The sequence below is a fragment of the Prionailurus viverrinus genome, chromosome B1 (genome assembly GCF_022837055.1).
Source record: "Prionailurus viverrinus isolate Anna chromosome B1, UM_Priviv_1.0, whole genome shotgun sequence".
In the NCBI taxonomy this organism is placed as follows: domain Eukaryota; kingdom Metazoa; phylum Chordata; class Mammalia; order Carnivora; family Felidae; genus Prionailurus; species Prionailurus viverrinus.
Window position 1 is genome coordinate 76,757,406 of NC_062564.1, and position 12,155 is coordinate 76,769,560.

The following is a 12,155-nucleotide window of genomic DNA, read 5'->3' on the forward strand; positions in this document are numbered from 1 at the left end:
AACTTTTAACTTTTTTGGGATATATTTGAAAACTTTCATAGTAAAGAGTTGGAAAGGTAATTTCACAGTAAGTTCTTATGTATTAAGAGTTCCCTTGATTAAATATTCCAAAGGTTGAATATTGATATTATTTTATTGATATTTATTTTATTTTTATATTTAATTGTAACTTATAGTTTAAGTTTTACTTGTTATTTTGAGTGTGGTTGAGTTATTTCAAGAATCATAATCCTTTTTTTCCCAAACTGTTTTTACTTATTCAGTGGTATATGGTAACTATAGTGCACATTTATAACCGATGGAAGAACAGTGAGCTTCGATGTTATGTGAATGGTGAGCTAGCTTCCTATGGAGAGATAACATGGTTTGTCAACACCAGTGATGTAAGTGGTTTGAAAAAATTATTTTAAAATATGAAAAATATATTTTACATTGAGTATAAATTTTAGAATACCACAATGGCAGAGTTAAGTTTGGCTAGAATGTTGAGTTCTTGTTAAAAAATTATTCTGGATAGGGTAAAGATGAGCATTTATAGGTAACAGTGGGTATAGTTAGGAGCTCTACAGCAGAATTCTGATCATTTTTATGAATGAGTAGGATGATACATGCTTATAAATTTTGCAAATAATTCATAGCTGCTATAGATAACTATTATGTAATAATTTTTTCAGGATTGAGGAAAAGATATGTACAATTCAAAGTAAATTTAAAATTTCAATAGGAATTAAATTAAAATGTTCTTTTTTCTCCACCAATTACATTTTCAAATAGAAAACTTGAAAAATATAAATAGGAAAATGATTACAAACCATTACACCATTCACCATTAAATTCTTCTTTTATATCGTATGCTACGCATATTTATGTATTATGTAATGATAATCTTAAGAGCTTGGGTTTTTGTAACAGATAGTCTTAGGTTTGAATCCCAGCTCTGTCACTTACTGACTGTATGACCTTAATCTATTAGGCCTAAGTTTTCTCCACCTGAAAATGGGTGTAAAATAGTACCTATCTCAGAAGGTTAATGTGATAACTACATGAGATACTGTTTACAAATTAATTAGTAGAGTGCTTGTACAGAGTAAGTGCTCAGTAAATGTTAGCTCTCCTTTTTTTTTTTTTTGAAAACACAAAAAGGGGATCAGATATATATGTTGTTTTTTGACCTGTTTTTTCCTTATGTTAACTTTTATTGAGTGCTTCTTGTACTCCAAGCATTGTAATAAATACCTTTATTTTCTAAAAGCACCAACCTTGCAAGATAAGTACTATTATAATCTCCCATTTTACAGGTAAGGAGACTGAAGCACAGAGAGATTAAGTAATTTGCCAAGATCACCAGCATGTGAAACAGTGATTTGACTTAGGTGGATTGTCTTGAGAAGCCAAATGTTAACAACTTTTCTGTATTCCCTAATATCAATACGTATTTATTTTTCAACATTCTTTCTAATGGTTTTTTTGTTGCATAACCATTTAAAGGGATGTGAAGAACTTTAGTCTTTCTTTGTGGACACGTGGATTTTTAAAATGTGGTTTGTAACCTAGATGTTAAGAGAATTTTTTTTCTTTTTAACGTTAGAAGAGATACATGCATCTGCTTTTCTGGATTTACATATTTGAGAGATTGTATCCCATGATCTCACCCATTGTCTATACCTTGATATCTGCAAAAGTCTGTCTTTACAATTTTAACTTCTCACCAAACTTACAGAACCCTGCTTCTCCATTCATGTTGGCTCCATACATATTAACTCGCCGAAAGGCAGATTATGTCCTAAACGTAACTCATGATTTTCCTTCTTATAACAAAGACTGTTCTTCCATTTGCTTTTTTGGTTACTCAAGTATGAACCTTCAGAATCCATCATGATTTCTTTGACTCTTCTTTCTTACATACACTTTGTTGTCAGATTTTATTTATTGTACTCTGGAAAACTTTGGCTTTCTCCTTTTTTATGATGTCTTTCTTGATCTCTACACTTGATAATAATGAATTAAGTGAAATGCTAAATGAATTATTTTAATTTAGCCAGATTAGAACAGACGAAACATTTATACCAAAATTTATCCTGAAACATTTAATCAATATAGGTTATTATTTCTGGAGGAGATATTGTTGTTTTTTCTTTAATACAATCTGTTTTCTTTCACAGACCTTTGACAAATGTTTCCTGGGCTCGTCAGAAACAGCAGATGCAAATAGAGTATTCTGTGGTCAGATGACTGCAGTTTACCTTTTTAGTGAAGCTCTTAATGCTGCTCAGATTTTTGCTATTTATCAGTTGGGACTGGGATATAAGGTACTTTACTTGCTGTTCATTGCTTAACCAGTGTTAGTTGAACTTGATTTAAAGGTAGGTGATGCATGGGACAAAATTGAAAGAGTAATCAGGGACACTACAGGGAAGTCACAGGAATCTGAAGGATACTTTAAATTTTTGAGGGAAACACAGTATACTTGTCATGTGGGCCTCTGTGCATATTACTAGCTCAAGTTTCAACTTGCATTCATGCTGCATTTGATGATGTCAGTTTTTGCATAACTAAATTTTCAACAGTTACTGTGATTAAAAACAAGTACCATGTGGAAATTAATGTGGAAAAGGAAATGAGGATGATGGTGTGAAATCTGATTCCAAATTTGAGAGAGTTCATGCATTGTTCAATATGCATAAAAATTAATAACTAATTTTGCTAATATAATGAAAGAGACATTTTTTCTTTTGACTTGTTCCTTAATTTTTTCAAATGGCTGTTAAATTATTAAAATATAAAGTTGTTTGAACCAAACTATTTAGTAGTATTTATTTTGATCTAAAGCACCATAAACAGTTACTGCAATGCTAAGACTGTCATGAACTAAGAATTTGTGGGGTGCCTGGGTGGCTCAGTTGGTTAAGCAACTTCTCTGATTTCAGCTTAGGACATTGATCTCATAGTTCCTGAGTTCAAGCCCTGTGTTGGGCTCTGTGCTGGCAGCAAGGAGCCTGCTTGACATTCTTTCTCTCTCTCCTGTCTCTCTGTCCCTCCCCTGCTCCAAATAAATCAACATTAAAAAAAAAAAAAATGGGAATCTCTGGGTTAAGCCATTGTTACTCTAGTTTGGTTTCAAGGAGCATGTTAGTCTGCTCTGTTTTTCTGAAAACAAAACCAATTTTCCTGAGTTGATTTACATACCATTACATTCAGTATATTTTTATTTTAATTAGTTTTGACAAAAGTGTAACTCCCACAACATTAAATAAATGGAATAATTCTGTTCCTGCACATGTTCAGTTGTGCCCCTCCCCAGTCAGTTCCTTCCACTTCTCTAACTCCACTGCATTCTTCTTGAGAGAAACTGTTAATCTGCTTTCTGTCACTAGAGTAGATTTGTTTTTCTTAAGGTTTTATGTAAGTGGAATCATGCTGCATGTGCTCCTTCAGAGTTTGGTTTCTTGTGAGAGTCATGCCATGTTGTTATGTTGTAGTAGTTTCTTTTTATCGCTAAGTAGCATTCCATTGTATTAATATATCACAATTTTTTAAAAAAGGATTTTATTCCTTTTTTTAACTAATCACTACACCCATCATGGGGCTCCAACTTATAACCCCAAGATCAAGAGTCGCATGCTTTATTGACTGAGCCAGCCAGATGCCCCCATATCTACAATTTTTTAATGCATTCTTCTATTGATGGACATTAGGGTTATTTCCAGTTTTGGGCTGTTAGGAACAAGCTGCTCTGAATATTGGTGTATAAATCTTTGTGCTGCCACATTTTATTTCATAAATATTTAAGAGTGGAATTACTAACTGATATGGTAACTGAAGTTGCCAAACCCTCTTCCAAGGTAGTTGTATAGTTTTACATTTCTATAAGCAGTATATGAGCTTTCTACTTGCTCCACATCCTTAACATCTTGTATTGCTGGTCTTTTTAATATTAGGCATCTCAGTGAGTATGTAGCTGTATTTCAGTTTGGTTTTAATTTGCTTATTATAATGAGTAGAGATCCCAAGCATCTTTTTTTTTGCTTATCGATCATTTTTGTATGTTCCTTTGTGAAGTGTGTTCACATCTTTTGTGTATTTTTTGTTTGGTTGTTTGTTTTCTTATTAAGTTTTGAGATTTCTTTATATATTCTGTATACAAGAATTTTATCAGATGTATGAGTTACAAATATTTCTCCCCTGGTTTGTGTCTTGTCTTATTTTCTTTCTTTATTTTAAAACTTTTCTTTCTTTCTTTCATTCTTTCGTTCTTCTTTCCTTCCTTTTTTTTTTCTTTCTTTCTTTTTTTTTTTTTTTTTTTAGGAGAGAGAATGAGTATGAGTGGGGGAGAGGGGCAGTGGGAGAGAGAGAGAATCCTAAGCAGGCTCCATGCTCAGTGTGGAGCCCAGTGTGGGGCTTGATCCCAGAACCCTGGGATCATGACCTGAACTGACATCAAGAGTTGTACTCTCCACTGACTGAGCCAGCCAGGTGCTCCACCTTTTTGTTTTCGTAATGTGTCTTTTGAAGAACAGATTGGTTGGAAAGATTTTCTCATGTGTTTTTCTCTTACAGTTTCAGCATTTTTGTTTAGGCCTGTGATCCATTTTAACTTATTTTTTGTGTCAAGGGTCAAGGTTCTTCCCTCCCCGCCCCCCCGCCAATATGGACACCCCAGTACTGTTGTTTTATAAATTGCATTCTTCCTCCATTGCCTTACCTTGGCATCTTTATATTTCAATGACTTCTATGTCTTTCTTATGCCAATATGGTATTATCTTGATTAATGTTAGTTTCACAGCGAGCATTGAAAACAGGAAGTCTGAAACCTCACTTTATTTTTCTTTTTCAAATTGTTTTGGCTTTCTAAACCCTTTGCATTTCCAGATATATTTTTTAGAACTCGCTTATCAATTTCTAGAGAAATGTCTACTGGGATTTTATTTGGTATTATATTGAATATTAGATCAATTAGAGAAGAATTGGCCATCCTACTGATACTGATTTTTCCAGCCTGTGAATATGATGTATCTCTCTATTTATTTAGGTTTTCTTTAATTTCTTCCAGCACTGTTTTTTGGTTTTCTTTGTATAGGTGATATATACATTTTGTTAAATGTATTCTTAAGTGTTTAATGTTTTTCAAGTAATAAGTTGTATTTCAAGTCTCAGTTTCTAATTATTTGTTTCTAGTGTATAGTTGAATTTTGTTTATTGACCTTGCTATTAGTTTTACTAATAGCTTTGCTATTAGTTTTACTAGAGTATTCTAGGATTTCCTATACATATGTTATTATAGACTGTAAATTTTATTTCTTCATTTCCAGTCTTTATGCCTCTTCCCTTTTTTGTTTTGTACTAAGACCACCAGTATAAATAATTAAATAGAACTGGTGAGAATAGACATTTTTGCGTTGTTTCTGATTTTAGGGGGAAAGCAATCATACATATTTTATAGATGCCTTTTATCGAGTTGGGAAATTTCCATTTCTGGTTTCCAGAGAATTATTATCAGAGACATATTGAATTTTATAAAATGAGTTTTGCTTTTTTATCAACTCTGATAATCTTTCCTTTTAATTGGAGTGTTTACATAGTTTACAGTCAGTATGAGTATAGATACTATGTGTCTTAAATCTAAGTGTTTATATCTGGACTTTAAATTCTGTTTCATCAAACTGTATCCCTAGGCCAGTAGAACACAGTCTTGAATACTGCAGTTTTGTAATACATTTTTTTAAGTTAATTTATTTATTTTGAGAGAGAGAGAGAAAGGGGAGTGAGAGAGGGAGAGAGAAAGAGAGAATCCCAAGCAGGCATTGCACTGTCAGCATAGAGCCCGATGCAAGACTCAAACTCATAAAGTGAAATCATGACCTGAACTGAAATCAAGAGTCAAGACACTTAACCGACTGAGCCACTCAGGCACCTCTGTAATTCATTTTTTAAGTCAGGAAGCCTGAGTCCTCCAACTTTATTCTTTTGCAAGATTGTTTAGCTATTTTTAGTATCTGTAAAAAAATTTTTTTTAATTCTATTTATTTTTGAGAGAGAGAGACAGAGACGGAGTGCGATCAGGGGAGTGGCAGAGAGAGAGAGAGGGAGACACATATATCAGTCATAGAAAGGCAAATAATGCATGATTCCACTCATAGGAGATATCTAAAATATCAAACTCATAGAAACAAAGAATTGAAGGGTGGTTGCCATGGGCTGGGGGAGAGAGAAAAGGAGAATTGACAATCAGTGGGTATAAAATTCCAGTTATACAAGGTGAACATGTTCGAGTGATCTGCTGTACAACATTGTGCCTATAAAAATACTGTATTGTACACTTAATATCTGTTAAGAGGATAGATCTCCTGTTAAGTGGTTTTACTGCAATTAAATTAAAAAAGAAAAAACAAGGAAAGTGTTGAAAGCAGACATCCCTGTATTTTTACTGATCTTAGGAGAAAAAGCATTCCATTTTTTTTGCCATCAGTATGGTGTTTGCTGTTAGCTGTTTGTAGATGTTCTTTGTTTATTTGAGGAAGTTCACTTTTATTCCTAGTCTGTTGAGTGTTTTCATCATGAAACGTTGCTGGATTTTGTCATTTGTTCTTTGTGCTTCTTTTGGGATGATCACAATTGTTGTCTTTTGTTTTTCTTAATATAGTATATTAAATTGTTCAGATATTGTTAAATCAACCTTTTGTTCCCAGGATAATCACACTTGGTCATAGTTTATATTCTTATCCATGAAGTATACTGAGGTCCAGAAAGGCATCTTAATGGTAAATGTGTAGAAATAACTGCTGGTATTAGTGCTAGATCAAAAATCTTATCGGTAGTCATCTCTAACATTTGAGTCATCTTTTCCTCATATGTATGTTCAGATAGTGATAAAACTGTACTGAAAATCATGTTATGTGAGAAATTGATGATCCTAGAATTACTTCTTGCTTTATTTTTTACTGTTGAAATCTGTTGTGTTGTATAATCCATGTTTTAGAGAACCCCTTATAACTTAAGGTAGCAGGGATATGGAAAACCAGCAATCTCAGGATTGCTTCTAGGCAATTGCAATTGATTCAGTGCTTTAAAGATTAAAATAATAAATATTTCAAAAGAAATGAAGGGTTAAATACTTCTTTCATATTGTCTTAGTGTTTGATGAAGTACCATGTTGCTTTAAGTACTTTGAAAGGGTATTTTTTTATTTTAATTAATCATATCAAATAGTATTTACACATGAATATTGTTTCTATAAATTTAGCAGCAATTCCTGAAATATGTGAAAGTCTTAGTTTTAGTTTTAGATTTAGTTTTGTTTAGATTGGTTAGTGGTAGTGATTTATTCCTCAATTCCAAACAAAGTAGAAAAAATGTTTAGCTATTTGTTTTCAAAATTTTTACCCGCTAATGTTGACATACTGTACTTTGAATAGTAGCACAGGCTAAATTATTTGTTTAATTGAACTAGTTTCTGATCTTTACTCTGCCACAGATTAACTTTGTGGACTCAAAGAAGTCACTTATTTCTTTAGACTTTCTTAGTTTCTGCCTTTGGAAAATGAATTATATAATCTCCCATATTATATGTCTATATATTGTAAGTTGGTAAATAGGTTAGCTTTTGTAGGTTGCCCAAATGACATTTCCCCTCAAAAGTATTTATTATTTAAAAGCATTTATTTCACTTATGCTAAAATTCCCTTTGTAATCAGCTTTCATTAAATTAAAAAAGAATATTAAATCAATGCTTACAGATTTATTAACTGCTTATCAAGGGGGCAGAAATTTTAGAAAAATAATATATTAAAGCTTTTAAAATGTTTTGTGTAAAAGTCAGAAAGATAAAGGCAGTCTTAGTGTGTTTTACATTTTATTTTTATAGCGGTATTGAAGCAGAATTCACAAGTTGAATCCAGCAAGTCTTTGTTGGAAAAGATGTTCCATTAAGCTTTAAGTGGTTATAGTTAAACTAAAGAAAAAAATCCTTGTCTGTGATTACTTAGAAGTATGGTTTAAGGGGCGCCTGGGTGCCTCAGTCTACTTCAGCTCAAGTTATCTCATGATTTGTGGGTTTGAGCCCCATATCGGGCTCTCTGCTCTCAGCACAGAGCCTGCTATGGATCCTCTGTTCCCGTCTCTCTCTGCCTCTTCCCCTGCTCATGCTGTCTCTCTAAAAAAATAAACCTAAAAAAAAAAACAAGAATGATTTAAAAGATAAAATATGAGCTTTCTGGTAAAGGTAAATATATACGCAAATATAGAATCTTGTAATCTTGTAATGTTAGTGCATAAATCACTTTTTTTAGGTTTGTTTATTTATTTTGAGACAGAGAGAGAGATCAGGAGAGACAGAGAAAGAAGGAGTGGGAGAGAGATCCCAAGCAGGCTTTGCACTGTCAGCGTGGAGCCCGATGTGGGACTTGAACTTAATGTGAGATCATGACCGGAGCTGAAACCAGGAGTCGGATGCTTAACTGACTAAGCCACCCATGCGCCCCTGCATAAATTACTTTCAATTCTGATACAGACTTTAAGAGAAAAAGCATAAAAATCTAAAACTATACATAATATGAAAAGATGTAATTTTTGATATCACTAACATAAAATCGGGTGATGGAGATGTAAATGTGTAAAGGTTTTGTATGTGATTGAACTTAAGCCGTTATTGGCTTAAAGTAGAATATTATAGGGATGCCTGGGTGGCTCAATTGGTTAAGCGTCCGACTTCGGCTTAGGTCATGGTCTCACGGGTTTGTGAGTTTGAGCCCTGCATCGGGCTCTGTGCTGACATCTCAGAGCCTGGAGCCTGCTTGGGATTCTGTCTCCTCCTCTCTCTGCTCCTCCCATGCTCATGCTCTGTCTCTCTCTGTCTCTCAGTAATAAATAAATGTCTAAAAAAAGTAAAAAAAAAATAGTTTTATAACTTTAAGATGTTTTATGTAATTCCTATGGATATGGCAAAGAAAATACCTATAGAACTTAACACAAAAGGAGAAAGGGATATAAATACCAACAATCATTGGCATATAAAAGAAGTCAATTAGCAAATTATAGTGAACAAAAATGGCAATAGTGAGTCGCTAACTACTTTAAATGTAAATGCATTAAACTTCTCACTTAAAAGAAATAGGCTAAATGGATTTTTTCTCCTAAATTTTTATTTAAATTCTAGTTAGTTATCATAGAGTGTAATATTGGTTTCAGGAATAGAATTTAGTGATTTGTCACTTAAAAATAACAGCCAGTGCACATCATAAGTGCCCTCCTTAATATCCATCACCCATTGGCTAATGGATTTAAAAAAACAAAACCCAACTGTCTTTGGTCTATAAGAGAGACACCATAGGTCTAATATGGAATATGAAGGGATGGAAGAAGATAGTCCATGCAAATGGTAAGCAAAAGAGAGCAGGGTTGGCCATGTGTATATCAGAAAAAATAGACTTCATTTATTCATTTGAGAGAGAGAGAGAGAGAGAGAGAGTGAGTGCAAGCAGGGGAGAGGGCCACAGGGAGAGAAAATCTTCAGTAGGTTCCACACTCATTGTGGAGCCTGACACGGGGCTCAATCCCTTGACTCTGGGATCGTGACCTGAGCTGAAATCAAGAGTCGGACACTGAACTGCCTGGGCCACCCAGACGCTCCTCCAAATTAGACTTTAATTCAAAATCTGTTACAAGACTCAAAGAAGGAAATTATATAATGATAAAAGTGTCAATTCACGAGGAAGATATAATAATTAAAAATATATACACCTAACTTTATGGCTGCAAAATATATGAAACAGACCTTGACAGAATTGAAGGGAGAAGTATGTATTAACACAATAATGGTAGGATATTTCAAAACGCTTTTATTAACGGATAGACCAACCAGAGAGATTACTAAAGAAACAGAGACCATGAACAACAATGTAGACCAGTTGGACCCTAACAAACACATACAGAACACCCCACCAAACACCAATAGAATACACATCCTTCTCAAGCTCCTATGGGACATTCTTCAGGATAGACAACATATTAGGCCACAAAATTAACAAATTTAATAATACTGAAATCATAATACCAAATACTTTTGTTTACCCCAATAAAATTAAGTCAATAGTAGAAGGAATCTGGAAAATACACAAATTTGTGGAAATCAAACAACACACTCTCATACAACTAGTGTGTCAAAGAAATCTCCAGGAAATTTCTGGAGCCAAGTGAAGACAACATATCAAACTTTATGGGATTTAGGGAAAGCAGTACCAAGAGGAATGTTTATAGTCCTTTAAAAGAATAAAGGAAGATCTCAGATCAATAACTAATTTTTCCCTTCAAGGAACTAGAAAAAGAAGAGCAAAGTAATTCCATAGTTATCAGAGGAAAGGACATGATAAATATTCAAAGTAGAAATAAATGATATAGAGACTAGAACAATAATAGAAAAAAAATTAACAAAACTAAGAGTTTTTTTTAAAGATCTACAAACCTGACAAGTTCTTAGCTAGATTAAGATAAAAGAGAAGACCTAATAACTAAAAGAAATGAAAGAAGAAAAAAATAAAATGAAAGAAGAATTATTACTAATGCCATGAATCTAAAAAGAATTAGGAGACTACTATGAACAATTTTATATCAGCAAATTGAATAATATAGAAGAAATGGATATTCTTGGAAACACACTGCCTATCAAGAGAAAATCTGGAGAGACTGTAGGTACTAAGGACATTGAATCCATAATCCAAAACCTCTGAATAAGGAAAAGCTGTGTACTGCATAGGATTTCACTGGAGTATTCAAACATTAAAGAAGAATTAACAACAATCTTCCTCAACTCTTTCAAAAAATGAAGAGGAGGGAATACTTCCAAACTCATAACTTTTTAAAGTTTATTTATTTTGAAAGACAGAATGAGTAGGGGAGAGGCAGAGAGAGAGGGAGACAGAGACTCTCAAGCAGGCTTCGCACTGTCAGTGCAGACCTTGACGCGGGGCTCGACCCTACAAAACTGTGAGGTCATGATCTGAGCTGAAACTAAGAGTCAGATGCTCAGCTAAGCCACAGACACCCTCCAAACTCAATTTAGGAGGTCAGCATTACTTTGATACCATAGCCAAAGGCACTACAAGATAACTATAGACCAGTATCCCTGATTAATTTTGATGCAAAAATCCTCAACAAAATACTAACAAGGCAAATTCAAGAGCACCCCAAAAGGATCATAGTCTGTCACCAGCAGAGACTTAGTCCTGGAATGGAGGACATATGAAAGTCAATCATTGCAATATACATGTTAACAGAGTAAAGGACACAAACCACACAGTCATCTCAATTGATGCAAAAAAACTGTTGGACAAAGTTTATTCTTTAATTATAAAAACACTCAACAAATTACTAGTGAAGGAAACTACTTCAAAATAATAAGGCTACATATGAAAAGCCCACAGCTGACATATGCATTAGTGAAAGACTGAAAGCTTTTTCTCTAAGAACAGGAACAAGGCAAGGATTCCCATTCTCACCATTTCTGTAGGCCACAGTCCTCGCAGTCTTAGAGCAGTTAGTCAGGAGGAGGAAATAAAAGGCATCCCAGTTGGAAGGGATGAAGTAAAATTATCTTTTCACAGATGACTTGATCTTATATGTAGAAAATTCTAAATGAAAACCTGTTACAACTGATAAATTCAACAAGCTTGCAGGATACAAGCCAAGAACAAAAATCAGCTGTGTCTCTCTATACCAACAGTGAACAACCTGAGAAGGAAAAACAACAATCTCATTTACAAAAGCGTAAAAAAGGAATACTTAGGAACAACTTACCTAAGGATGGCTTAAGACTTGTACACTGAAAAGTCTATAACATTGTTGAAAGAAATCAAGCCACAAAATGGAATGATACCCTCGGTTCATGGATTGAAAGACTTGCAATTGTTAAAGAATGCATACTGCTGAACGTGATGTACAAATTCAGTACAGTTCCTATCAAAATCCAAATAGTATTTTTTTGCAGAAATGGAAAAAAAATCCCTAAAATTTAAATGAAATTTCAAGGGTCTCCAGATAGCCACAACCTTGAAAAAGAAGAACATGATTAGAGGTCTCACACTTCTCGATTTCAAGACATATTACAAAGGGATAGTAATCAAAACGTTATGGTGCTTGCATAAAGGTAGATCTATGGACTAATA

At 33.7% G+C, this 12,155-nt stretch overlaps 1 protein-coding gene across 5 annotated transcripts in view; it reads left to right on the forward strand.

Moving 5' to 3' along the window:
- The window catches only part of LRBA (LPS responsive beige-like anchor protein), a 787,622-nt gene that overhangs the window by 114,707 nt on the left and 660,760 nt on the right, over positions 1–12,155 (forward strand). For all 5 annotated transcript variants that reach the window (XM_047856873.1, XM_047856874.1, XM_047856875.1 and 2 more), the window contains exons 8-9: positions 264–383; positions 2,163–2,309. In XM_047856873.1, the coding sequence (XP_047712829.1) occupies positions 264–383; positions 2,163–2,309 (267 nt within the window). The remainder of the gene's footprint in view (positions 1–263; positions 384–2,162; positions 2,310–12,155) is intronic.